The sequence below is a fragment of the Lycium barbarum genome, chromosome 5 (assembly GCF_019175385.1).
Source record: "Lycium barbarum isolate Lr01 chromosome 5, ASM1917538v2, whole genome shotgun sequence".
Taxonomy (NCBI): domain Eukaryota; kingdom Viridiplantae; phylum Streptophyta; class Magnoliopsida; order Solanales; family Solanaceae; genus Lycium; species Lycium barbarum.
Window position 1 is genome coordinate 134,485 of NC_083341.1, and position 27,811 is coordinate 162,295.

General features: G+C 37.1%; 2 protein-coding genes across 2 annotated transcripts; one reads left to right on the plus strand and one right to left on the minus strand.

The window, feature by feature from the left end:
* Positions 1-1,699: 1,699 nt before the first annotated feature.
* Positions 1,700-27,811, plus strand: LOC132639971 (uncharacterized). The gene is made up of 18 exons (XM_060356353.1): positions 1,700-2,041; positions 2,419-2,491; positions 2,750-2,793; positions 4,556-4,598; positions 4,767-4,985; positions 5,090-5,161; positions 5,946-6,017; positions 6,500-6,544; positions 6,677-6,756; positions 6,860-6,924; positions 7,004-7,070; positions 7,149-7,262; positions 14,291-14,364; positions 15,123-15,220; positions 15,325-15,384; positions 15,507-15,575; positions 15,656-15,709; positions 27,415-27,811. Exons 1-18 carry the CDS (start codon positions 1,962-1,964, stop codon positions 27,469-27,471), a joined length of 1,386 nt encoding a protein of 461 aa, XP_060212336.1. The 5' UTR covers positions 1,700-1,961; the 3' UTR covers positions 27,472-27,811.
* On the minus strand, positions 21,582-23,928 carry LOC132639973 (uncharacterized). The gene is made up of 2 exons (XM_060356354.1): positions 22,679-23,928; positions 21,582-22,599 (listed from the first exon to the last, which is right to left on the minus strand). The coding sequence occupies exons 1-2, from the start codon at positions 23,001-23,003 to the stop codon at positions 22,247-22,249; spliced, it is 678 nt and encodes a 225-aa protein (XP_060212337.1). The 5' UTR covers positions 23,004-23,928; the 3' UTR covers positions 21,582-22,246.

The window sequence follows — 27,811 nt, forward strand, 5'->3', positions numbered from 1 at the left end:
TATGATTTATGAAAAGCATAGAAAACCTGACATTTTCTGAAACACAATAGTTTAATTTAATTTGTTGTGTAAGTATGTATATGGTCAATATATCTAGAAAGGAATGCACACATTCTTTTAGATTCATTCCGTCTCAATCATGTGTGGCGCCTTTTGATCGAAAATAAAAAATATATAAAAAAAATAGACTTTGTGATGTTACAAATTAGCCCTACTACTACTAATAATAAAAATTTTAGAAAGAAAAAGGTAAAAGCAACCTTGAGTACTCTTTTATGGGCCAAGCTATTTTTCATGTTATTGAGGATATTTGTGCAAAAGGATCTGTTGATATTGCGTTTGATCCGCATAAGACAGACTTTAGTTATGCCTTAAGGCAAATTTTACCGCATAGGGCAAACTTTTGCGTTGTAATTTTTTATTTTTATAACTAAGCCAGGGTTCGAACCCAGAATCTCGGGGTATTTTAGGCGAAGGAAAAAAAATAAAAATCAGCAACCCCAAAAGAAGGGAAATCGTGCAAATTTTATAGCCTTTTTTTTTTGTGTGTGTGTGTGTGTGTTTTTTTTTCCAACTTTTGCTTTTTATTATGTTTTTGTTACACTGTATTAGTTGTAAAGGTAGTTCGACAATTTCTCAATGTTTCTAAAATATTGAATCGTATAAAAGTTTTTGTAAGTTAGAAAATAACATTTTTTTAGAGTATATTTAGACTGCATTTTTATTTTCAAACAAATGCATGCACCAAAGTTCTTCTCCTCTTTATTATACTGAATTTTTTTGGGGTTAAAGTCTTTAATGATTCAAATTGAGTTTTACCTTATATTGGATTAACCTATTAATTTTTTTTCTCAATGAAGCTTATATTGGCTAACACATTTTTGGGGGAAAATAAAATATTTACATTAATAAAAAAAAATGTATGATGCTACAAATTATTGTATGATGATGTCAATGAAGTTAACTAATAAATAAAATTAGAATTTAAAATTAAACAAATAAAAGTCTTGATGTGATGAAATACTTTTGTAGAAGTTCTTTCAAATTAAATTAACAAAAGGAACTAAAAGTTTATAAAATTATTATTTTTCTTATTTAATCTTTCCTTTTCCTTTTAAAAAAAACATGCTAAGAAATGATATGTGTTTTATTTTTTCTTAATTTAATTTCCTTTTTAAAGAAATTTATATTGTAATTTCTTAAACGTGTATGTAAGCAACACTTACATTCTTTAAAAATAATTTTTAATTTAATAATTGAGCATGTACTGAGTTACAAAGAGAATGCCATGATATTCTTTTACTTGTCTATAATAAATTTTATAGGAATAAAATAATTTGAAACAAGTTTAATAATCATTTTTTAAAAAAAAGGACAACAAACTTTTTGATCAATTTTAAATTTGATTGAGTAAATAGATTTTTTGTAGTGTCACTATCACCTTTTCCACATGACCACTCCTTGTAGCATTAAAAAAGCTCCTATAGGTTTTCATATTTACCAAAATTGAAGCTCCAATTTGGCATAAAAAATATTTAAATTTGGTTGAATAAATAGATTTTTTATAGTATGACTATACCTTTTACACATCATCACTCTTTATAGTATTAAAAAGCCCAAAAAGTTATTCAAATTTACCAAAATATGTGATAACTTTTAAGACAATTCATTTAACAATTCACATATGAAAAAATGGCAAAAAAGAAAGCATTCACTCCTCTTTTCTATCTTGCAACTATAGTATTTTTGCCCTGATGAATTTCTTTCTCAATTAATAAATGTCTGGATTCTTAGGTTATTAATCGAAAATTTCTTTCAATAATATTCAAGAAAAGAGTCTTCGGCCAAAAAAAAATCAACTGCGGACCACAAAACTTGGAATTCTCCCTGTATTACTAGAGAGTCAATTGTCGGAGGCAAAAGTGCACACATTTTGGGAAAAGAATTGATCGGGTCCGGCAATGTCGCACATGGAGCGTCGGAAGATGGAAGAAGCCCTAGAAGTTAAATCCCTCCGCCGTATCATCAGCGCTTACCTCAAGTATAAATTCCTCTTTTACTATAAATTAATCTTATATTGCACCTCAATACATATATGGAGCCTGTCTTTGCTATGAAGCAATATTATCTCAAAACCATTTCATATTAATCTACCAAAACACTATGGGGGTGGGGAGGAGACTATCGCCTATGGAACTTGTTTTCCCTCAGGGAAGTCATTTTTCTCACTTTTAAACAACTTGTTTTCCTCCAAACCAAACACACCCTAAGCCTCAGTAGTTTGTAAACCAATGTCTGAGAGCTACTATTTTCTTCGGTTGCGTTTACTTTGGCAATACATAAATATGACCAAAATAACAACTTATGTGCGCGGAATAATACTATTTGAAAAAATACCTTCTCTTTACTTGTCTACAGTTATCCTGAAGCTGCAGAAGAGGATGTGAAAAGATGGGAAAGGTCTTTTAAAAAACTACCGCCACATCATAAGGTATTCTTTGTCCCTGATAGATATTTTGTTTCATGATACTTACATTTCTGCCAGATCCCACATTGTGGGATTTCACTGGGTATGTTGTTGTTGTTGTATACTTACATTCCTGAAGCAACCTTGTTGACTTTGCAATTTATTATTTCCCTTTTCGGGCCATGTCTTTCTTATGCGCTGACGTAGTTGACTTAGCTAGTCCTTGATGTCCTTAGATCCCTTTGTATGTACTTCTGCTGACTTGTGCTACGTGCTCTGCAGGCCCTACTATCTCACCTTCCCTTGAAGTTTCAGAAGCTTAGATGGTACATTTATCTGATCAACTGACTATACTGCTGATTAGGATTAGTTGTAACCTTACATCCAATGAAATTGATTCCATTTCCTTCGGAACATTTGAAAAATTTGTGCTTGCTGAATTCTTAGAATCTGCTGTTATTATTGTAAAAAATGTGATAAGTGTAACCTAACATTGCTAACCTGGGCTTAGCTGTGAGACTAGCTATGCATATAGCTGTTTATGATGTGAGCAGAACTACTTAGAAATGTAATTTTGCATGTCTTCCAGCCGTCCTACCTTGGTAGGAGTAAAGTCTGCGTACACTCTACCCTCCCCAGACCCCACGTTGTGGGATTTCACTGGGTTGTTGTTGTTGTGTTCCAGAGAAACCTTTTCCTCTTTCATTTGGCGGATCAACTAGCGGGAAATAAGCTGCTGATGAGAACTACTAGATACCCATTGAAGGAAAATGATGAATATGATAACGTAATGGAATTATTTTTTATCGTTAAAGTAATGGAATTATTTGTAATTCTTAGACACTTTCTGAAAACTAGTTAAATGATAAGATGGGCTTTGCAAAGGTGAGGCTGCTTTCATTAAAAAAAAAAAAAAGAATAAAAAAAAAGGGGGAAGAATGTGAGGTGGTTGCCTGAAGGAACCTGAATTGGGCTGAAGTTTTCATGGTTGAATCCCAGTGATAAACTAAGGTCGCAATGGCGTGGTGTATTTGCTAATAAAGCGCACTGCTACTGTATTCCAAGATAAAAGTTTGCATCTAGCTTAGTTTGGGAAAGGAAAAATCAGCAATTTTTTGAGCGTTCATTCTTTCCATACCTTTTGATGTCTTCTCCTCTTTCATATTCTTTATGTGCTTTTACATATACTATATTTTCTCATAAGAAGAAAACTGAGGTTGAATAGTGGACGGTAAGGTACTTGCGTTCTCCTTGTTTCATTTTGTTTGGCAGTAGTATTATTGTTTAAGTCGTTTGATTGGGGTTCTCGTTAGTGGATCCTCTCTTCTCAACATGAAATAAGGATATATCACAAACCATTCTTATTTTAGCACAAGAGTGAAATTATATGACAACATACTCTAATCATGTGCCTCAATTTAAGTTCAGCCCTATTATATTGATAACTATTCCACTCCAAAAACCATGAACCGGAAAATCTGATCTCAAAATATGAGCACGTTAGTGGCGTGGGGCTGATAAGGTAGCAAGAAGTTTGTTTCCCTACTTAAACATATTTTGTGGTGTTGATGGAAAATCAGTTTTGTGATGTTCTCAAAAACCATGTTGGCTTTTTCTTTTGGAATTTCAGTTTTATGATGCTATCAAAAACCATGTCGGTGTTTTCTTTTTCATTTTGATGACAATGGTGTCCGGATTAATTTGCATTCACCTACTAGCGCGACGAACCTCCTATTCCCCTCAAGCACAAGTGTGGGGTTAAACCTGCCCACGAGGGCCAGAATAGATGGACTGACACTACGTATTATAGTTGGAAATTCAACCAGGGATGTTGTTACGTTAAATGCCTCAACCACCAATATCCCCTCATGGACAAGCCATGTCTACTTTTAAACGTGCATGTCTGCCAAGAACCCCTTTGCCTTTTAGCTAAATTATGCTCTCTCTATTATTCTAATAATATCATATGGTGCTACATGAACAACTTTGTCTTCTAATATGTAAGAATTGCAATGGTTGAAACACTAGTCCTTACTCTCTAGCATTGTCTTTTTGTGATCCAAACCAATCATACTTTTTGTGGTGCAGGTGCATCACTCAGAATTCATATTTCATATTTGAGATGCTAAAGGTGATGCGGGGCTCTTTATCAAATTTTCATCTTCTTTTTCTATTTGTTCATTCCATCCTATTGGTTTATCATAAATTTTTGCCCTTTCATGGTCTTAAACCTAGTAAAAACTAGTTGTTTGTATGATACAATAAGTTGAGGTCCAATTGTTCATGTGTTAACTTGTAGATGTTTGAGCCGCCACTTGATATGAGCCAGGATGTTGATATTTGTGAAAACCAACATCTAGATGATTCGTCAGGTAGTCATCACTTTTCTAGATCAAGGAACCTTTGCTTGTGTGAGTCAACCTCAACTAGTGGTGGAGTAGATTGCGACTGCTTGGCTGAACCGAGCTCTGAAGAAACCTGCAATGGGAAGTGCCCGGCACCAACAAAATTTAATGAGGTCCTTGCTTCTATGCAGTTGTTGGAAATTTCTGATATCTGGTGATTACTGTGTTACTCTTATTTTAATTTTACTATGGAGTTGACCTTTGTAGATGATAACAGGAGCAAGGCATTGATGGTTGCAAGAGCCTTCCAGACCGGGACACATATGCTTCTGCTTGTTGCAATGGAAATGTAAAGCACCTACCTGAAACCTCCAATCCCTCCCCCCTCACACACACATATCTTCTAAGGAAGGTTGAAATTTCATTTGTATAGCTTTTCCACCACTTGGTCATTAAAGAAAATAGAGTTCAAAGATATGTTATCTATGAGTTTGAGTAGTAGAATTAAAAGATCAGGTGGTACCTTTTAAAATAATCAGGTGGATGATTTAAAAAAATATAAATCTAATCACAATGGTCAACCAATTCCCATTTTTTAATGGGAAGGGATGGTTGTCTTAGTGATAACTTTATAACTGTAGTGAACGGAGTTTCTTTTTATCTTTTTATCCCTGATGGACCATAGGATCAACGTAAATAAGTGCTAAATCCTTTCAAGTCAAGAAAATAATCACAAATGAGCATGATGACCATTTGAAACAAGATACATTTAGAGGTGAGCAAGGAATGCCTTTTTTCTCGTGCCCGTTGGTGTTCTTATTCTATCCTATTACACTAATTGGTCTAAGTGGTTTCTTGGGAAAAGACCCACGCTGTAAGAAAAAATAACTCATATATAGTTTGTAAAGGTTCTGAATTGATGTTTGGTAATTTGATTGGAAAGAGTAAGCACCATGATTGTCTCTCTTTCTTATTGCACATGATGAACCGCCTAAAGGAGAGAGAAATAATATTATACCTCTTTCCCATGTCTTGTATAACTTTGTCATTTGACTTCCTTCTAATAATTACCTACTCTTGAGGTAGTTAATTTGATCTGCTAATACTTATTTCCTTACCATCTGCGGTTTCAGTTATCTTCATCATCTCCGGACTGGTTGGACCCATCTATGCAGCTGCATGTTCCACTTGTTGATGTGGATAAGGTATCTTGTTGTTTTTGGTTGTGCTGATTGAAATATGTTAGTACCTGTCTTAGAGAGTGCATACAGGAGAGTGAGCTATTAAACTAGTTTTTTCCATGCAGTAAGTTGCACCTGTCCAGGATGACAGTTTCCTGTTTTTTAAGTTACGTGGAATATTTCCCGTCTTCGCTTGAATAGGATATTGTTCAGCGTATCCAGATTGGTCTTTTCCATCCCACTTTAAAAAGTCAGAGTAACTAGAAGTCAGTGAATTTCCATTCTCATGTTGATGTACTGTAAAAATGTTACATAATTTTCGTCAAAATTATTATTGGACAGAATGGATATATAGGAAGGATTCATATTGCTGTCAAGTGTCAACTAGTTTGGTATTGAGGAAAAGTTGTTTTGTTGCTCATCGTTTTAGCTAAATTGTCTTTTTCTTTGTTATGTCGTTATACATATGCGACTTCTGTGCTTCATGAATAGTTTTTTTTTTCCAGGTTCGTTGTATCATCAGAAACATTGTAAGAGACTGGGCCAAGGAGGTAGACATGGTTCTTTATTGGTTTCTTCTTTACTATCAAGTGAACTATCTAAGAATATCCTCAGACAGAGGCAAAAGGGGAAAAAGAAAACAAGAAAATGAAGATCAACTTTTTATTGTCTTTATTGTACAGGGTGAAAAAGAACGTGATCAGTGTTATAGGCCCATTCTGGAAGAGCTTGAACGCCTATTTCCTAATCGATCTAAAGAAAAGTTCGTCACTTCCTTTTGCAGTTTCCATTGCCTTTAATCTTAGGCTATTTGTTATTTCTGTTGTCAACTGGAAAATTCTAAAATCTTAGTTCTTCTTGAGTAGTCCTCCAGCCTGTTTGGTTCCTGGCGCTGGACTTGGAAGACTTGCTCTAGAAATTTCATGTCTTGGTAGGTTTTCCTGGAGTTGGAACCTTTCCATAATCTGGTTAATAGCTTTGCTTAACCCAATACTGAACCTTGACAACAGGTTTTGCTAGCCAGGGAAACGAGTTCTCATACTACATGATGATCTGCTCCAGTTTTATTCTTAATCAGTAAGTTCTTAGGTCAGTCATTTCCTAAAAAAATGTGGATCCATGGTTCTGACCTTGCTACCTTTGTAACATATATAGTACCCAAGCTGCTGGTGAATGGACAATCTTTCCATGGATACACAGCAATTGCAATTCGGTGTCAGACAATGATCAGCTTCGTCCTGTTCCTATTCCAGATATCCATCCGGCTAGGTATGCTCAACGTGTTTGTAGCGTCTTATGTGTTCTACTGCTCTCATGCATGTCATGCTTATCAAATGAATTTTTCTTTCTTGATAATGATATGAATACTTGGTAGTTTAAAAAAAAAAATGATATGAATACTTGGTGTAACCATTGTGGGTCAACTTGTGAAATTATCTGACATTGGATATTATTAGATCTGTGAATGTGGTGGGATGGTGAAGGCTAACTTATGACACCGTCTTTAGTGGTCTGTCTTGCAAGTAGCAGGATGGAAATAATATGACGCAATAAAAAGTCAAGAAGATTAAATTTTCATTTTGTTTTACATGAGTTTTAAATTCCAAAACTGTTGAGGCATATCCGGGGTCCAAACTGGATATTTAGGAGCCAGAATAGGCTTTTCTCTAATCAGGGGTGGAATTTGAGTTTTAGAAGACTACTAAATGACTGGGAGATTCAGAGACTAGCAGATTTCTACAAGACCTTGGAGCAATTTAAGGGACCATCTGATGATGAAGACTGCCTAATCTGGCAGAATCACAAACTAGGCAAGTTTTCTGTAAAGGAGGCATACAAGACTTTTAACATTTTCAGAAACCAGATTGATCACTGGCCATGGAAATTGATATGGAAAGCTAAGATCCCTTTCAAAGTTTCTTGTTTTGTCTGGCTGCTAGCTAAGCAGGCAGTACTGACTCAAGAAAATCTCGTGAGAAGGGGTTTTAAGGTGTTTCTTTTGTGGTGAAGAAGCAGAGAGACTGTTAGTCACCTGTTAATTCATTGCAAGATTACCTTTCAGATATGTAGTTTATTCATCAATTTGAAAGGGTTATCATGGATAATGCTTGCGAAAATTGTACAAGTCCTGGAGATGTGGAATAGTTATGCCAACCTTTTTGGCCACAAAGAGAGATGGAGAATTATACCAGCTTGCATCTGGTGGTCTGTGTGGAGTGAAAGGAACCTTAGATGTTTTGAGAAAGGAACCTTAGATGTTTTGAAAATAAGTGTGATTCTTTACAGAAGATGAAAATGAACTGTCTTGCTTTATTCTACTTTTGGTGTAAACAGGAGTATATGGAAGATCTAGAATCATTTATGGATGTCTTAGGTTCTATATAAGTTTTTGTTATAGGATTGAATTCTGAATACTCCTGTGTAACTATGGAGACCTGTAACTGTTTGTGGCAGGTCGGATTTTTGGATAAATATACAAGTGTTACCTTTTCAAAAAAAAAAAAAAAAAAAGAGAATAGGTTTTTCTCTCCCTCTTTATAATCATTTTAATTTGTAAAATGAATTCTATGAGTCAACTTCTCTGCATTTAGTTGGTTATCTGCAGCTTCTTCTATAAACAATTCAAGTATGAGGTAATTAGAGCTTTTGAGTTGTTGTTTACCACTGCCAGCACCTTCGCGTCTTAGTCCCCATAATTGTGCAAAATGCAATGAGATGATACACAAGTCATATACCAAAAGGAGAGAACCTACACCAAAATATGGTTTTCCTTTAAAGAAACCCAATCTTCTAAACAAAAAGTGACCTCCTGGGTACACCAAAAAGAAACTAGGAATAAAAGACTATTTTGCAATTTAACAAATTCTCCATTGTACAAGAACAAGGGCGACATTCAAAGTTGCAACAACTACGGAGGGATCAAGCCGCTAAGCCACACTATGAAAGTGTGGGAAAGGGTGGTGGAGATGAGGGTGAGGAGAGGTGTGTCTATCTCAGAGAACCAGTTCGGATTCATGTCGGGGCGCTCAACTACAGAAGCTATTCATCTTGTACGGAGACTGGTGGAGCAGTATAGGGAGAGGAAGAGGGACTTGCACATGGTATTCATCGACCTAGAAAAGGCATACGACAAAGTGCCGAGAGGTTTTATAGAGATGGTTGGAGGCTAGAGGTGTACTTGTGGCGTACATTAGGGCGATCAAGGACATGTATGATGGGGCCAAGAACAGGGTAAGGACTATGGGAGGAGACTCAGAGCACTTTCCAATGGTGATGGGGTTGCACCGGGGATCAACTCTTAGCCCATTTTTATTTTCCTTGGTGATGGATGGATTGACGCGGCAAATTGAAGGTGAGGTGCCATGGTGTATGTTATTTGCGGATGACATAGTCCTGATTGATGAGTCTCGCAGCGAGGTTAACTAAGCTGGAGGTTTGGAGATAAACTCTGGAGTCTAAAGGGTTCAAGTTGAGTAGGACCAAGACAGAGTACTTGGAGTGCAAGTTCAGTGATATAATGCATGAGGCTGACGTGGAAGTGAAGCTTGGCACCCAGATCATATAGAAGAAAGATAGTTTCAAGTATCTTGGGTCTATTATACAAGGAAATGGGGAGATTGATGATGACGTCACACACCGTATTGGTGCAGGGTGGATGAAATGTAGGCTTGCCTCCGGAGTGTTGTGTGACAAGAAGGTGCCACCAAAACTTAAAGGTAAGTTCTACAAAGTGGTAGTTAGACCAACTATGTTGTATGGGGCGGAGTGTTGGCCAGTCAAGAAATCTCATGTTCAAAAGATGAAAGTGGCGGAAATGAGAATGCTGCGATGGATGTGTGGGCACATTAGGAGCGATAGGATTAGGAATGACGTCATCCGAGACAAGGTTAGAGTAGCCTCAGTGGAAGACAAGATGCGGGAAGCGAGGCTGAGATGGTTTGGGCATGTGATGCGGAGAGATGCAAATGCCCCAGTGCGGAGGTGTGAGAGGCTGGCTAGCGACGGTTTCAGAAGAGGTAGAGGTAGGCCGAAGAAGTATTGGGGAGAGGTGATTAGACAGGACATGGCGCATTTCCTGCTTACCGAGGACATGGCCTTAGATAGGAGGGTATAGAAGACTCATATTAGGGTAGAAGGCTAGTAGGTAGTCGCATTTATCCTTTCTTACGAGTAGTTATATTATTCTATATTTTCTTGTCTCTTGATTTCTGCGAGTATCTGTTGGTTTATAATGACTAATTTACTTTCATTGTTTTCATTTTCATAATTGCTTTGATTTGTTTGCCCGTACCTCACCTTTCCTATGCTTTTTCTTGAGCCGAGGGTTTTCCGGAAACAGCCTCCCTACCTAAGGTGGGGTAAAGTCTGCGTACATCCTACCCTCCCTAGACCCCACATTGTGGGATTCACTGGGTATGTTGTTGTTGTTGTTCAACCCCTGCAAGTGCTCTCTTATTTCTCTCTTTCCAAATACCGCTAATGGAGCAACATGCCTTGCCCTTGTGCATCTTTCCCCCCTCTTGATGGCCCAACTATGCAATGCCTCCGTCATTGTGTCCGGCATCAGCCATTTCTAATCCAATTAAGAACCACTGGCCACAAATGAGTAGCCATCTTGCAATGTAAAAGGAGATGACCTACATCTTCGCCCGAACACCTACATGTGAAGCACCAACTAACATACATGATCCTCCTCTTTTGTAGTTTTTTCGTTGTCAATATCACTCATCTTGCTGCCAGCCACACAAAGAAACACACATCTCTTGGCGTCATGGGGACCCAAATAGAGCGGTGTGGAAATATAAGCTCCTCTCCCTCTAACAAAGACTGATAATGCATACCCTCATGCAATCTCCATACATTAGCTATAGTGTGTGGTTTGTTCTACCCATACAATATCTCAACCAGATCGTGAAAATGACTTAACTCCAATCGTAGAAGTTCCACCTAAATCTCAAGTCCCAATGTGCTTCCCCGCATGTGATCTACTAATTTGTTGGACTGTCATCTTTCTCTGGCACGATACTTTGTATAAGTTGGGAAGAGCTTCCCTCAACTCGCCCCACACCACCTGTGCCCCAAAAGCTAACTCTACTTCCGTCCCCAATTTTGGAAAAAAAAAATGTGACTACTCTCGCATCCAAATGAGGCCGTGATGTTTCTAGTCCTCCATCCCCTTTCAATCGCTTCATATTTTTCTGTTATCACCCCCTCCGTAAGGCATTCTTCCATCGTGAACTCCCAATCCATTTACCTAACAGAGCTTTGTTGAAGACCTTAAGATTCTTCACTCCAAGCCCTCCCCAGTTCTTCGGTGATGTGACACTAAATGAAACTTCTTAATTCACTCCGATGTACGTACACTTTACCCTCCCCAGACCACACATTGTGGGATTTCACTGGGTACGTTGTTGTTGTTGTTGTTGCTGCATCTCATAAGAAGCTCTGTTTAAGTCTTTCCGATCTTTCGAACACGGTAACCAGAGCCTTTAATAAGGACATGAAATATGTGGATACACTAGACAATGTACTTTTTATCAGTACTTCCTTCCCTCCTTTAGACAAGTACCTTGTTTTTGCCATCCTACCAGTCGCTTCTCAACTCTCTCAATCACCGGATTTCACACCGCAATATCTTTGTTTGAGGCGCCTAAAGATAGCCCAAGATAGGTAGTAGGTAAAATACCTATCCTACAATTCAGCACCTGTGCAAGCTCATCAATGCTGTCCACATCACCTACCAGTACGATCTCCACATTTTTGAGGTTAATCTTGAGCTTGAAATAATTTGGAACCAAATGAGTGTCTGCCTCAGGTACAACTGGAAACTTTTTTTTTTTTCTTTATAGTTATAATAAAGGATACTTACAGAAGTTGTGTTTGTATCCAAAACATAAAAGGGATTACAATAGGAAGACCAAGAAGCTTACTAAATGTAATCTAGGACATCAAAGATAGATTCTATGTTTTCTAGACAATGTTGTTTACACCAAAAATAGTAAAGCACTAAACAGTTCATCTTTATCTTCTGGATAGAGTTTTCGTTGTCTTCAAAGCATCTTTGATTCCTTTCCTTCCATAAAGTCCACCAGATACATGCAGGGTCAATCCTCATCTCTCTTTCTGATTGGATAGTCTTCCTTATCTGTTCCAACTAATTAAAACGTGAGTTATTGATGTGAAAAACATCGAACCTGTCACAATTAATTGTAAAATAATGATCGTAATCAATCTCGTTGAATAACTGAAACTTAACAATTTCATCTCACCTATTAGTATTGAAAAGATTTTGCAATAATGAAACTGGACAAATGCAACTCTTTCCAGAAGATTAAAATATGAAAATAGAAAATAAATTTTGGAAGTAGGTTGAAGTCACATACCTTAACGGCTTGATGAAGATTCAAGAGAATTTGCCGTGAGTAACTAATCGAAAATGCGTCAAACTGTCACCATTAACAAAATAATTATCATAATCCAGCTCGTTGAATGAATGCAACTTAACAATTTCATCTCACCTATTAGTATGAATTATGAAAAAGATTATGCAATAACGAAACTGGACAAATACAGTATGACTATGGGTGCATTCCATAATCTCTACAAAAATAAAGATTATATAATGATTAAGAAAAAAATAATTAAGTTGACTCTGTAATGCAAATCTCATTTGATGTTTGATAATTTGGCACCGAATTAGTCGATATACAATAATTCACGGCAACATTGTTTTGCCATCCAAAGTAAGGATAGGGAAAAATATATTTGCAGATCTAGTGTTTATTTTGAACTTTTTTTGTGAACGCTTTCTGCCACGGGTATAATTAATGCAAGAATGATTACTTGTGATAGAAGTCTATTACCTTAGTAATTTACCAAAATCCTATGAGGACAATAATTATTGGAAATCGGGGACTCATAAAGTAGATAATTTTACGACATTGAATAATTCGTATTTAATTAGGATTTGATACACTAACAAAGGGTAAAAAAATCTATAACATTTCACTAAGGCCTTTGTGCTTTTAATATAGTATAGATAGATCATAGCACCAAAGATGAGCCGGTCGGTCAACCACATTCAACAACCAAAATTCTTGGCTTTATTATAAATTGGGTCTATTCTTAAGACTCCTTGGAAAGAACTTCCTCAAACTTAATGATCTCCTTAACAATTATACTAGGATTTCTTGGAACAACAAAGACACAAGCCTCTTTTCTACCCAACATTCACTATCATATAACATTGATGGTTTTATAACTGTTTTGTAGAACTTAACTTTCACTTCGGTAGGCATTCCTCTATCACATAACACCCTAGTAGCACTTCTCCATTTCAACCATCTCGTTCTATGTATAGTCGCCGGCCAGGATTAGGTCGGAGGAAACTGGTACCAGAGTAAATGATTTTGCTCAAGAATAACCTTGTTTTGAAGAGATAAATAGGTAGGTGGGGAAGTGCACTTTGTCTTTGTTGAGCTATATGAAAACGTTGTTGGTGCTTGATTAGGTTGGAGGAACTGCTATCCGAGTAAATGCGTTATCATAAAGATAACCCTTGATCCGAAATGACAATATTCTCAAAACGAAAATAAAAAGAAGTCTTTGTTTGCATATATTTTGCAATTATAGTCTCCCTTACTGAAGCTCTTCCCAAAGTTGACTAGATCTTTTGGTGTCATCATTTACTTCCATATCCATAAGTCTTCTTCTTGGTTCTCACAAAATAATTTGCGCGGACTCTTCACTTTCAATGCTACACCCGTGTCGGATTCTCCAAAAATACACTTCTTTTGGAGAATCCGACACGCAACCATTGACATTTTTAAAGAGTCCGAGCAACATAGCTCAAATACTCCCTCCGTTCCAATTTAAGTGTCTTATTTTGACTGAACACGATGTTTAAGGAATAAAAAGAGGCTTTTGAATCTTGTGGTCTTGAATTAAAGATGTGTGTAATGTACTAAAATTTCCTTTGAATCTTGTGGTTTTAAACTTGCATGCAGGATTTTTGAATTGTCAACCTACTAAATATAGAAAGAGAGACTCTTTTTGGGACAGACACTTAAATTGGGATAGAGGGAGTACTAATTTTTTGTTTGATGTATCTTTGCTAGTTTGCTAGATGCAGTTATTGAATTACGCTGTGTGAGAGAAATGAGAATAGTCTATGTTATACGCAACATCATTTATGAATGCAACCGATCATTTTTGAGTTCTGCAATTCACTCAATGGTTTGTACCATTTGGTCTTTGCTTCTATATGGTATAGTTCTGATTGATTCCTTTGGAAACAGTGCAGGAATTACTGAAGGCTTTTCCATGTGTGGTGGTGATTTTGTTGAGGTTTATAGTGATCCAAGCCAAGCAGGTATAGGAGATGGAAAATTCCAGAGGAACTCTCCAACCCTGTTGCTCCCACTTATATTAATTCAAGTCAATTCAAATATGCCACTTAAATTTAGTCCACTAATCTTTATTTATGGCTAATTTCTATGTGATATTTCATGTAGAAATATATACAAATATGTTTACATTAGCTTCAGGACCTTAAACAGAATATCGTAAACACAATACAGTGCTCCTTATATCGACCTAGGATATACTTTAGCTAGTACAAGGATAATGTATTTTGATATTTCATCTATTCCTTGTGGAAATGAGAGCTGCAATGGGGGTTATACACATGCATCTTAATGGGTCCCAAAGCGAATTTTTGTCCTCATCTTTCAGCTCATTAGAACTACTTTCGGCCCATTTGTCTTTTGCTAAACATAATCAGTTGCGAAAATAATCTGAAACATGCTTCAGCTAACAATCAGAGCCTCAGCTATATTCTTTTCCTTGGTGAAAGTGTCTGCTTTTTGCTTTCTTTTGTAGGTATGCATTTCCTATGATTGATCACCATAAACTCAGTTATCTAGTAAAATTATCATGACATCTATTCGGTTCTTTTCTTGGTTGTGGCTTTTTGGGTTCGGGGGGTTGGGGTGGGGGAGTGCATGAATGATTCAAATGCAATTTACTAAGTCTCGTCATGTGTCGTCTGTTGATATATTCTAGTCATTGTAATTCATTAACTCGGTAACATCATGATAGAAGCTATTCTTATCAGATATTAATGTACAGGAGTTTGGGATGCAGTTGTCACTTGTTTCTTCCTAGACACCGCCCATAACATTGTGGAGTATATTGAGATAATCTCAAAGGTCCTGAAAGATGATGGAGTAAGTAATAGAGCTCAACATGTTATTCAAATTTTTTGATCATTTCTTTGTTCATCTTTTATATATCTCTTTATTTTATGGTGAATGATCTACTTGCCTTGCAGGTTTGGATAAACCTGGGGCCCTTGCTTTACCATTTTGCAGATATGTATAGTCCGGAAGATGTAAGCTCTCTGTCTACAAAATAAAAAAAATAGCTGCATGTTTAGTATTTAAAAATGGATGATATACTCGTTTTACTGCTCCTTCTACCCCACCCCCCCCAAAAAAAATAAAAAAAATCCAGGAAATGTCTATCGATCTGAGCTTGGAGGATGTGAAAAGGGTTGCTCTTCATTATGGATTTATCTTCGAGGTAGCCTCAGCTTCGTCTGAATGTTTTCGTGACTTGCACCATATTTTTGTTAAGATTGAGTGCTTTATTTTCTTGTGCAGAAAGAATCAACTATCGAGACAACATATACTACAAATCCACAGTCAATGATGCAAGTAAGTTTAACATCTTATGTTAGCTATGTGCTATTCATACAAATTTTCTCCTGTTGACATTATATTGCTGTTCCATGTGCTCTTCAAAATTTTGACAATCTGTTGATGACTTGGATCGATTTTCTCCATACTACGGTAGTTGCTTTATTAGCACTTTATAGATAGATGTGTGAAAAGAGAAAAGAAGGAACAAAGCTCTTGTTGATATTGCTGACAACATAAAATAGGATGACTTATCAAGAAAAATATACAAAAGACTGCTCCTATAGGAGATTTGAGCTGCATGAAATAGGGAAAGTTCTTTATAATTCTTGGGATTCTTAATTATGATAATGTAATATTAAGTGTATTTTACGTATTACTTGTAATGATTCTTTTGTCTTTCAACAATAACATAATCATAGAGAATATTCTGCATTCATAACTTTCATCAGAATGAGCTCTTTGAGAAGTCGTTTAATGCAACTTTTATAGCTTTAATTCCTAAAAAGAATGGTGCAGAAGAACTGAAGGATTTTAGACCTATCAGTCTCATAGGGGGAATTTACAAGATTATCGCCAAGTTGATCACTGAAAGATTGAAGACAGTCATGGGGAAATTGGTGGATGTTCATCAAATGGCTTTCCTTAAAGGGAGACAGATTCTGGATGCAGTTTTGTTGACGAATGAACTAGTTGACTCCAGAATCAAAGCAAAAAAACCCGGGATTCTTTGTAAGCTGGATCTCGAAAAGGCTTATGATCATGTTAATTGGGAGTACTTGCTAAAAGTCCTTAAAGATATGGGGTTCGGTGTTAAATGGATCAACTGGATTAAATTTTGCATAACCAATGTAAAATTCTCCATATTGATCAATGGTAGTTCTGAGGGTTTAATCCAGTCACAAAGAGGCCTCAGGCAGGGTGATCCAATGTCACCTTTCCTTTTTTTCTTAGCTATGGAGGGTCTTAATCATATGATCAAAACAGCTAAGGCAAATGGGTGGATCAGAGGTTTTGGCTCCCAAATCAATGGTGTTGGAGGCATGGAAATTTCTCATCTTTTGTATGCTGACGATTCTCTTGTTTTCTGTGAAGCTGAGTTGGACCAGATTAGACATCTCAGAGCAATTTTAACTATCTTTGAAGCTTTGTCTGGCTTACATGTCAACTGGGGCAAGAGTTTTTTATACACAGTTAATGATGTACATAATATGCAGATTTTGGCAGCTAATCTAGGGTGTCAGGTAGGTGCCCTTCCTACAAAGTATATGGGGATGCCTTTGGGGGCAAAGAGCATCTCAAATGACATATGGAATGATGTGATTGAAAGGTGCGATAAAAAATTGGCTAGGTGGAAAACTCAATACTTATCGTTAGGTGGAAGATTGGTTCTCATAAATTCGGTGCTAGATGCTTTACCCACATATATGATGGCTGTATTCCCAATGCCTAGAGGGGTAGAAAAGAAGATTGACAGGCTGAGAAGAGACTTTCTCTGGAAAGGAAACAAGGATAAAAAAATTTCTAATCTGGTAAACTGGGAAGTAGTGACGCTTAACAAGAAACAAGGTGGTTTGGGCATAAAGAATTTGAGGCTTCACAACAGTGTTTTGGACGGCGCGCGGCGACAAAAGGCGACAAGGGCCTGCCTCGCCTTAAGGCGCAGCGTGCTGCGAGGCGCTCACCTTTTTGAAGTGCGGCGCCAATAAATACCAAAAAATTAAAATATTTAATTGCATATGTAAATAATCAAAATCTCACTAGCAATAACATATTAGCAAATATTTCAATTCAAAAATTAAAAGTAGATAGTAGATACTAAAAGTCTAGAACTTGAATGAGTCAATGACCAGTGTTGTTAAAGGCGAGCGCCTTGTCGCCTTTGGCGAGAGGCGTGGCGAGGCGAGGCTTCTGCGCCTTTCATGGCCATGGCGAGCAGACCTTCAAAAGACGCGCCAATGGCGAGAAAGGCGCAAACGGCGGCGAGGCGAGCAGAAATGGCGAGGCGAGCAGGGTTTTGAAAAAAAAAACAATTAAAAGAAGTGGAGGGACTTAAATGAAGTGGAGGACTTAAATAAAAATAGCAGCTAGGGTTTTTTGTTTGCCTCTCTTCTCCTTCAAGGTTTCAGGTATGTCTCTCTCCTTCTTCTTTTTCTTCAGTTCTTCTTCTTTCTTCTTCTTTCTTCCTCCTGTATTTTCGACTTCTGCTTCTTCATCTGTTCTTGTTCTTTCTTCTTCATTTTTTCCGGCGAAAACTGGCCTATTTCCGGCCACCTCTGGTTTTTTTTTTTTTCCTTCTTCTATTCTCTTCTTCTTTTTCTGTTTTTTCTCCTCTGTTTTTTTACCCTCTGTTTTTTTCACCTCTGTTAATTGCTCTGTTTTTTTCTCCTCTGTTTTTTTTTTCTCTGTTTGGACCAGTGAGGCAGTGGTTGTTTTGCTCCTATTTTTTCTGTTCAATAATTGTTTAAATTTTGTTATACAGTTATAAACAGTAGGTTCAAATTCAATGGAATCGTCGGACGCTAGCAAAAGACATAGGTTGGAATTATGGTACCAAAGGCCCAACAAAAGATTCAGTTACATGTATCTTTTGTCGAGAAACTTTCAATGGCGGAATTACTCGACACAAACAACATTTAATTGGTGGTTATAGAAATGTTAAAAAATGTGGAATTTGTCCGCCTGAAATTAGGGAAGAAGTAAAAAAGTATGTTGAAAGTAAACAGTTGTTAAAAACTCAAATGTTGCACCAACCATCTTTGGCTAATCTCTCTGATGAAGATGATGAAATGATGCCTCCTCCCTCAAAAACTCAAAAAATGTCATCCAATGCATCATCCACGGCACGGACTGTCAATGTGAAAGGTCCCATGAATCTTTATTACCCGCAAACATCAAAGGGGAAGGGAAGCAGTAGCACGGCAGCGTCTGATCCATCCAAGAAGTTGCTAAGAGATCGCGCTGTAAGTGCTTTTGCAGTATGGGTATATGATGCAGGGCTCCCTTTTAATTGTGTAAATCACAAAAGTTTTGATAAATACATTGAGGCCATAGGACTATGGCCCAGGAATGAAACCTCCTACCTATCACGAAATTAGAGTTACTCATCTAAAAAAAGAGGTCGAGAAGATAGATGAGATTATTGAGGAACATAAATTGAAATGGACAGAGTTTGGGTGTTCAATTATGATGGACAAGTGGACAGCACGAAATGGAAAAATGATCATCAATATTTTGGTCAATTCTCCATTAGGTAGTGTGTTTCTTGGGTCAGTCGATGCTAGTGATGAATCTACAAATTCCACCAAGATGTTCAACTTGTTTGAGAAGACTATTAAGCAAATTGGACCGGAAAAAGTTATACAAGTTGTTACCGATAATGCTAGCGAGAATGTTAAAGCCGGTGACATGATAATGGGTGTGTACCCGCACATTTATTGGACTCCATGTGCTGCACATTGTATCAATTTGATGTTTGGTGACATCTTCAAAATAAACCCGTATGCTTCAGGTGGAAAAAAATAGCTCTAACTTTCTTTATAGCTTATACTATATGCTTATTACTTATTACTTAGCTTACTTAGCTACTAAAATATTCCTTTTACAGTTTTTCAGAAGGCCATTAAGATACATTCTTACATAGCAATGAGGCCATTGTTGTTGAACATGATGAGAAGATATACAAACCAAAGAAATTTGGTGAAACCGGCTAAGACAAGATTTGCAACGGCCTTCTTAACTTTGCAATCTTTTTACATGCAAAAGAAAAACTTGAGAACTATGATCCTCTCAACCGAATGGACAGAAAGTAGATTTGCAAAGGAACTTTTGGGAAAAGAAGTTGTCAGACATCTTACTTCAACATCTTTTTGGAATGATGTTGTTGGGGCACTTAAAGTTGGTTCTCCTTTGATAGTAGCGCTTCGCTTGGTGGATAGAGACAATGGGCTATATTTATGAAGCAATGGATAGAGCCAAAGAAGCTATTGAAAAGGGTTTTCATGGTGATCAGAAGCAATATGAGAAAGTTTTCGAAATCATTGATCGGCGGTGGACGGACCAACTTCATAGACCTTTGCATGCAGCAGGCCATGTTTTGAACCCGGGAATGTTTTACACTAATTATGAAAATAAGACTTTATCAACAGAAGTGTGGGAAGGTTACCTTGAATGTGTTGGTAAGATGGTCCCTAATGGAACACAAGATGCTCTCATCAAAGAGCTTCATATGTATAAACATGCATTGGGGACTTTTGGTATGCCTCAGGCTATAAGAAACAGAGACAAAACATCCCCTTGTAAGTGACTAAGTGGGTTGATTTAGTTATTTTTATAGCTTTACTTAAGTTATTTGACTTATTTATAATTATTAAACCTTTAATTTTTTTTTATAGCTGAATGGTGGTCGGTATTTGGTAATCATACCCCAAACTTGCAACAGCTTGCCATAAGAGTATTAAGTTTAACTTGTAGCGCATCCGGATGCGAGAGAAATTGGAGCGTGTTTGAACATGTGAGAAGAAGATTTATTATATTCTAATTTCTATATACATTATTATTAGTATCTACTAATTAGTTTCTACAACTTATGCGCAGATTCATACCAAAAAGAGGAATAGGCTTGAACTATTGCGTCTCAACAATCTAGTGTACATTAAGTACAATAGAACATTAAGGCGTCGTTATGATGTTGGCGATACCGTTGATCCAATTCTGTTGGATAATATTGACGAAGCAAATGAATGGTTAATTGGATGCCCCCAAAATGAAGAAGAGGAACTAGTATATGAGGGATGTGATCTTGATTGGGGTACTGTTTCTAGGGCGTCTGGAGTTGAGGAGAATATCTATGGTCTTAGGGGCGGTTCTTCAAGTTCAAGGAGTAGCTACTACTGCTACAAGCTCACTTCGGTCTCGGTGCTTAATTGATGAAAACTCCGAGTCCGAGACCGAGCCCGAGCCCGAGGAGGAAGAAGATGAGGAGCAATATAATGTTGAGAATCTTGGATATCAAGAATTTGGAAATCTTGAAGATCTTGAATTTGAATAGACTTTTAGTATTGCACTATTGCTTTAATTTTAGTGTTGCTTGTCTTGTCACTTATGAATTATTGAGTCATTGACTCATTCAAGTTCTAGACTTTTAGTATCTACTATCTACCTTTAATTTTTGAATTGAAATATTTGCTAATATGTTATTGCTAGTGAGATTTTGATTATTTACATATGCAATTAAATATTTTAATTTTTTGGTATTTATTGGCGCCGCACTTCAAAAAGGCGAGCGCCTCGCCGCGCGCCGCGCCTTAAGGCGAGGCAGGCCCTTGTCGCCTTTTGTCGCCGCGCGCCGTCCAAAACACTGTCAATGACTCAATAATTCATAAGTGACAAGACAAGCAACACTAAAATTAAAGCAATAGTGCAATACTAAAAGTCTATTCAAATTCAAGATCTTCAAGATTTCCAAATTCTTGATATCTAAGATTCTCAACATTATATTGCTCCTCATCTTCTTCCTCCTCGGGCTCGGGCTCGGTCTTGGTCTCGGACTCGGAGTTTTCATCAATTAAGCACCGAGACCGACTTGAGCTTCTAGCAGTAGTAGCTACTCCTTTGCCCTTGTTATGTGACCTTGAACTTGAAGAACCGCCCCTAAGACCATAGATATTCTCCTCAACTCCAGACGCCCTAGAAACAGTACCCCAATCAAGATCACATCCCTCATATACTAGTTCCTCTTCTTCATTTTGGGGGCATCCAATTAACCATTCATTTGCTTCATCAATATTATCCAACGTAATTGGATCAACGGTATCACCAACATCATAACGACGCCTCAATGTTCTATTGTACTTAATGTACACTAGATTGTTGAGACGCGATAGTTCAAGCCTATTTCTCTTTTTGGTATGAATCTGCACATAAGTTGTAGAAACTAATTAGTAGATACTAATAATAATGTATATAGAAATTAGAATATAATAAATCTTCTTCTCACATGTTCAAACACGCTCCAATTTCTCTCGCATCCGGATGCGCTACAAGTTAAACTTAATACTCTTATGGCAAGCTGTTGCAAGTTTGGAGTATGATTACCAAATACCGACCACCATTCAGCTATAAAAAAAATTAAAGGTTTAATAATTATAAATAAGTCAAATAACTTAAGTAAAGCTATAAAAATAACTAAATCAACCCACTTACAAGGGGATGTTTTGTCTCTGTTTCTTATAGCCTGAGGCTTACCAAAAGTCCCCAATGCATGTTTATACCCAATGCATGTTTATACGTATGAAGCTCTTTGACTAGAGCATCTTGTGTTGCATTAGGGATCATCTTAGCAACACAATCAAGGTAACCTTCCCACACTTCTGTTGATAAAGTCTTATTTTGATAATTAGTGTAAAACATTCCCGGGTTCAAAACATGGCCTGCAGCAAAGGTCTATGAAGTTGGTCCGTCCACCGCCGATCAATGATTTCGAAAACTTTCTCATATTGCTTCCGATCACCATGAAAACCCTTTTCAATAGCTTCTTTGGCTCTATCCATTGCTTCATAAATATAGCCCATTGTCTCTATCCACCAAGCGAAGCGCTACTATCAAAGGAGAACCAACTTTAAGTGCCCCAACAACATCATTCCAAAAAGATGTTGAAGTAAGATGTCTGACAACTTCTTTTCCCAAAAGTTCCTTTGCAAATCTACTTTCTGTCCATTCGGTTGAGAAGATCATAGTTCTCAAGTTTTTCTTTTGCATGTAAAAAGATTGCAAAGTTAAGAAGGCCGTTGCAAATCTTGTCTTAGCCGGTTTCACCAAATTTCTTTGGTTTGTATATCTTCTCATCATGTTCAACAACAATGGCCTCATTGCTATGTAAGAATGTATCTTAATGGCCTTCTGAAAAACTGTAAAAGGAATATTTTAGTAGCTAAGTAATAAGCATATAGTATAAGCTATAAAGAAAGTTAGAGCTATTTTTTTCACCTGAAGCATATGGGTTTATTTTGAAGATGTCACCAAACATCAAATTGATACAATGGGCAGCACATGGAGTCCAATAAATGTGCGGGTACACACCCATCATCATGTCACCGGCTTTAACATTCTCGCTAGCATTATCGGTAACAACTTGTATAACATTTTCCGGTCCAATTTGCTTAATAGTCTTCTCAAACAAGTTGAACATCTTGGTGGAATTCGTAGATTCATCACTAGCATCGACTGACCCAAGAAACACACTACCTAATGGAGAATTGACCAAAATATTGATGATCATTTTTCCATTTCGTGCTGTCGACTTGTCCATCATAATTGAACACCCAAACTCTGTCCATTTCAATTTATGTTCCTCAATAATCTCATCTATCTTCTCCACCTCTTTTTTAGATGAGTAACTCTAATTTCGTGATAGGTAGGAGGTTTCATTCCTACGCCATAATGTCCTATGGCCTCAATGTATTTATCAAAACTTTTGTGATTTACACAATTAAAAGGGAGCCCTGCATCATATACCCATACTGCAAAAGCACTTACAGCGCGATCTCTTAGCAACTTCTTGGATGCATCAGACGCTGCCGTGCTACTGCTTCCCTTCCCCTTTGATGTTTACGGGTAATAAAGATTCATGGGACCTTTCACATTGGCAGTCCGTGCCGTGGATGATGCATTGGATGACATTTTTTGAGTTTTTGAGGGAGGAGGCATCATTTCATCATCTTCATCAGAGAGATTAGCCAAGGATGCTTGGTGCAACATTTGAGTTTTTAACAACTGTTTACTTTCAACATACTTTTTTACTTCTTCCCTAATTTCAGGCGGACAAATTGTACATTTTTGTAACCACCAATCAAATGTTGTTTGTGTCGAGTAATTCCGCCATTGAAAGTGCCTCGACAAAAGATACATGTGACTGAATCTTTTGTTGGGCCTTTGGTACCATAATTCCAACCTATGTCTTTTTTGCTAGCGTCCGACGATTCCATTGAATTTGAACCTACTGTTTATAACTGTATAACAAAATTTAAACAATTATTGAACAGAAAAAATAGGAGCAAAACAACCACTGCCTCACTGGTCCAAACAGAGAAAAAAAAAAACAGAGGAGAAAAAAACAGAAAAAGAAGAAGAGAATAGAAGAAGGAAAAAAAAAACCAGAGGTGGCCGGAAATAGGGCAGTTGTCGCCGGAAGAAAAAGAAGAAGAAGCAGAAGTCGAAAATACAGGAGGAAGAAAGAAGAAGAACTGAAGGAGGAGAAAGAGACGTACCTGAAACCTTGAAGGAGGAGAGGAGGCAAAAAAAACCCTAGCTGCTATTTTTATTTAAGTCCTCCACTTCTTTTAATTGTTTTTTTTTTTTTAAAAAGGTCTGCTCGCCTCGCCATAACTGGGCGCCTCGCCTTTTGAAGGTCTGCTCGCCATGGCCATAAAAGGCGCTGCAGCCTTGCCTCGCCACGCCTCTCGCCAAAGGCGAGATGGCGCTCGCCTTTAACAACACTGCTTCACAATAAAAGTCTTTTACAGAAGTGGCTTTGGAGATTTAACATAGAGGACAGGGCTCTCTGGAAAATGCTCATAGTTCAAAAGTATGGGATGATGAATCAGTGGATTACCCAGGAGGTTGATAGTCCCTATGGTAGTAGTGTCTGGAAAACTATTAGGAATCAATGGCAAGAGTTCTGGGGCAAGGTGGAGATCTCTGTTGGTGATGGAAGAAAGACTGTTTTCTGGGAAGATCATTGGATTGGCCAGAATAGTTTAAAGGTCACTTATCCTGTTCTGTACTCAATATGTCTTCAAGGTAATGCTACAATTATTGAAATGTGGAACCACCAAGGGTGGAATCTGAATTTTAAGAGAGCACTTAATGATTGGGAAATTGAGAGTGTTGCTACAATGATACAGCTGCTGGAAACTTTTAGTGGTATAACTGAGAGATCAGACAGTCTTAGATGGAAATTGAATAGCAAGGGCCTCTTCTCAGTTAAATCTGTCTATTGGCATCTGAACCAAAGAAGTCAAATTAATGTGAACTGGCCATGGAAGGAGATTTGGAGAGTTAAAATTCCTATGAAGGTTTCTTGTTTTGTCTGGCTGGTGATTAGGAAAGCCTGTTTAACACATGAGAGGCTACAAAGAAGAGGTTTCCAGATTTGTTCAAGATGTCTATTATGTGGGCAGGAAGGTGAAAACAATGAGCATCTTTTTTTGCATTGCAAGACAACTACAAATCTGTGGCACATGTTCTGTTGTATTTTGGGTGTTGAATAGGTAATGCCTAGTTCTACATTGGGACTTCTAAGCAGTTGGAAAAGTGTGGGGAAAAGAAATAGTGATGAAGATTGGTGGCAGGTCATCCCTGCTTGTATATGGTGGGTAGTCTGGAAAGAAAGGAATTCAAGACATTTTGAGGATACTAGCAGTTCCATTCAGAAAATCAGGATGGATTGTCTTAGTTTGTTATTTTTTTGGTGTAAACAGAATTTGTGGGGGGATATAGGAGAATTGGTAGAGTTAATTGGCAATGTATAAGTTTTAGCTTTTGAATAGGGGCACTGACTTTTGCTGTAAGTATGATTCTGTAAAGTTCTTAACATTTTTTAGGTGTTAAGTTATGGTTAATACAAATGGTTACCTTTGACTCGAAAAAAAAAAAAAATCTAAGCAGATAGCTCTAAATAATTGACAAATTTATCTTGTATTAATCATTCAATCAATCAACCGTGTATCTGTGACAAAATAGTTTGGATCGGCTAGATGTAGTATAGTTTGTTAGTGTTACCAAAAGAGGAAAGTAAAAGAAAGCTGTGGTTGGTATGGGCTTCAAGCACTAAGCGCAAATGAAGCACGAGGTTTAATGAATAAAGGAGCAAATGAAGAAAATTAGTAACTATAATTTTTTTCTAGAAGATAATAATTCTACATGTATTTGAGAATAATTACTATGAGCACAAACAACAATTTTATGGATAAAAGGAATATAAAAAACTACTAGTAAATGAAATAAGTTATTTGTTTAGTGCTCTCTTTAAGATAAGAGTCCATAGGTGATGAGAAGTGCTACCTAAATTAGGTAAATTGCTCAACCTGTTTTGCACCTAGCTTCAAGTTGAAGTGTCCGTCAAGGGAGGCTTTGGCTACATTGGTATCCATTCAAGGAAAAGATGACTAATTATGGCAGTTGGTTATTGTTAAGCCATTAAGGATATGTTTTTGGAGCCACCGGTGGATTACAGTTTTATTATGATTGTGTGTAATCCTCTGAGTGGTCAAAACGAACCATTACTGGGTCAGAGCCTCAGAGGGTTGCATTGCGTTGTTGACAGTATGGTCAGAAGCTGCTGGTGTACCAGCTGGTACGTCTAGTTCAATATAGGAGCACCAAAGAAGATCAATTGCATATTGTCTGTATTTTTTGTTAGTCACTGGCAGTTAGTGGTTACCTGTTTACAGAAATAATAGCTCTGGCCTCTGGGTGGGACTCAAGTTCATCTGATAGAAACAACTAGATCTAAAGATGATGAGTGATGGCTTAATAGATGATGTATCTTAGACCTTCCACTTGATTGAATGATATGTGTATATGTGTAATTTCACCAACAGAGTTGCATCTGATACTTCTTTTGCAAATACATTTATTTGTATTGAAGTATCTGACTACCATGCTATTAATTTGTCATCCTTTGCATTAGAATGCTTAAATGACTAATGTAGTCTATTTTCATCTTTGTGGTCGTGAAAGAAAGAAACATCTTGCTAAGTGATAACAGGCAGCTCCATGCCATGAGCTAAGGAGCTTCTATTTCCATTAAAGTTATGGCTTTCATTTTCTAATGCGCACTAAGATTGACAATTCCTTGAAATAAATTAGATAGTATTCAAACTTACCACTTATATATTGCTCAACAAATAATGCATCATATATTCATGATCTAGATATCTTGCTATGGTCTTCTTCACTCCTTAATTCCTACTGAAATGAAATTTTACAAATGAGGAAACTTCGAAGGCTATATATCAAAAGTGCAGTAAATTAAAAGAGAGCATATATCTCCAATGGCCTTCACCACTCGTTAATTCCCAGTGAAATGAAATTTTACAACTGAGAAAAATTCGAAGGCTATATATCATAACTGCGGTAAATTAAACTAGCATGTGCGGTACTATTGGCATATTCTGCGAAGTTTGGGCAAATTCATAGTTTGAAATCCATGCTTTCTGTATTAGGTCCCTAGTGGTTTAGTGGCATAATTTCTTAGATTACAATAAAAAAAATCCTCTTGTATAGATGAAAACAATTTTGATATTATTAGCTATGTGTTCTGTACAACTGTATACCTCCCTTTGATTGTTAACATTTTCCGTTTTGAGTTTGTCTTCATATTCTCCTTTAAATTGTCACGACCCAAGCCCATGGCATATATTGTCCAACATGCCTCATGGACTTGTCCCTCGGACTATGCTATTATCGAGCCCAATATCGCACGTATCATGTGAACTTGTGCTATGTCGTATAAAACTGTTCACTTTCCTCTCCCATTTTGATACGGGATTCGCCTGAGGTGCCATGTGCACCCCTTCACCTTAGGCGAATCCACATCAGAATGGGAGAGGAAAGTGAAAGAATAGTTGCACGAGGAATTTTTAAAAGTTTGTGGTAGGTTCAATAAATCGTTCTTTGGTAATTTTATACATCTACACTAAACTTTGGTCTTTTAAGTGCAGAATCGATATTATGCTGCCTTCTGGACGATGCGCAAGAGAACAATGGCAACTCTGTAGTTGTTAAGAGCATCAAAGAGTTTGCATCCTTGTGTTGTGGAATACCAATGAATTAGCAAGCATCAAACAGTTTGCGTCCTTCTGTTGTGGAGTGCCAATGATAGCCTTGATTCACTTAATATGTAATCCTATTGAAGGCATGCGTTTCTTTTGAAACGGGAGGGAGGAGTTCATAAAGTCATCATTTTTAACGTGATAGATTTAAGAGAACTTATATGCCTTGATATCATTGCAACAGAGATGGTATGGATGGCTATTTAAATTTAAGATTGTTCGAGTCTCATCAATGTATAATAACTATGAGTGTGGTTCATCTCCAATCTAACATGAATTCTTTCAA

What these genes read in the sequence shown, in the direction of transcription:
- LOC132639971 (XM_060356353.1), top strand. Translation starts at nt 1,962, where the DNA reads ATGTCGCACATGGAGCGTCGGAAGATGGAAGAAGCCCTAGAAGTTAAA. An exon ending in AAGTTTCAGAAGCTTAGATG is followed by an intron (nt 2,794 to 4,555) that starts GTACATTTATCT and finishes TTTGTGGTGCAG; the next exon opens with GTGCATCACTCAGAATTCAT. An exon ending in CCAGATATCCATCCGGCTAG is followed by an intron (nt 7,263 to 14,290) that starts GTATGCTCAACG and finishes CTTTGGAAACAG; the next exon opens with TGCAGGAATTACTGAAGGCT.
- LOC132639973 (XM_060356354.1), bottom strand. Translation starts at nt 23,003, where the DNA reads ATGATGGACAAGTCGACAGCACGAAATGGAAAAATGATCATCAATATT. An exon ending in AATAAACCCATATGCTTCAG is followed by an intron (nt 22,600 to 22,678) that starts GTGAAAAAAATA and finishes TTCCTTTTACAG; the next exon opens with TTTTTCAGAAGGCCATTAAG.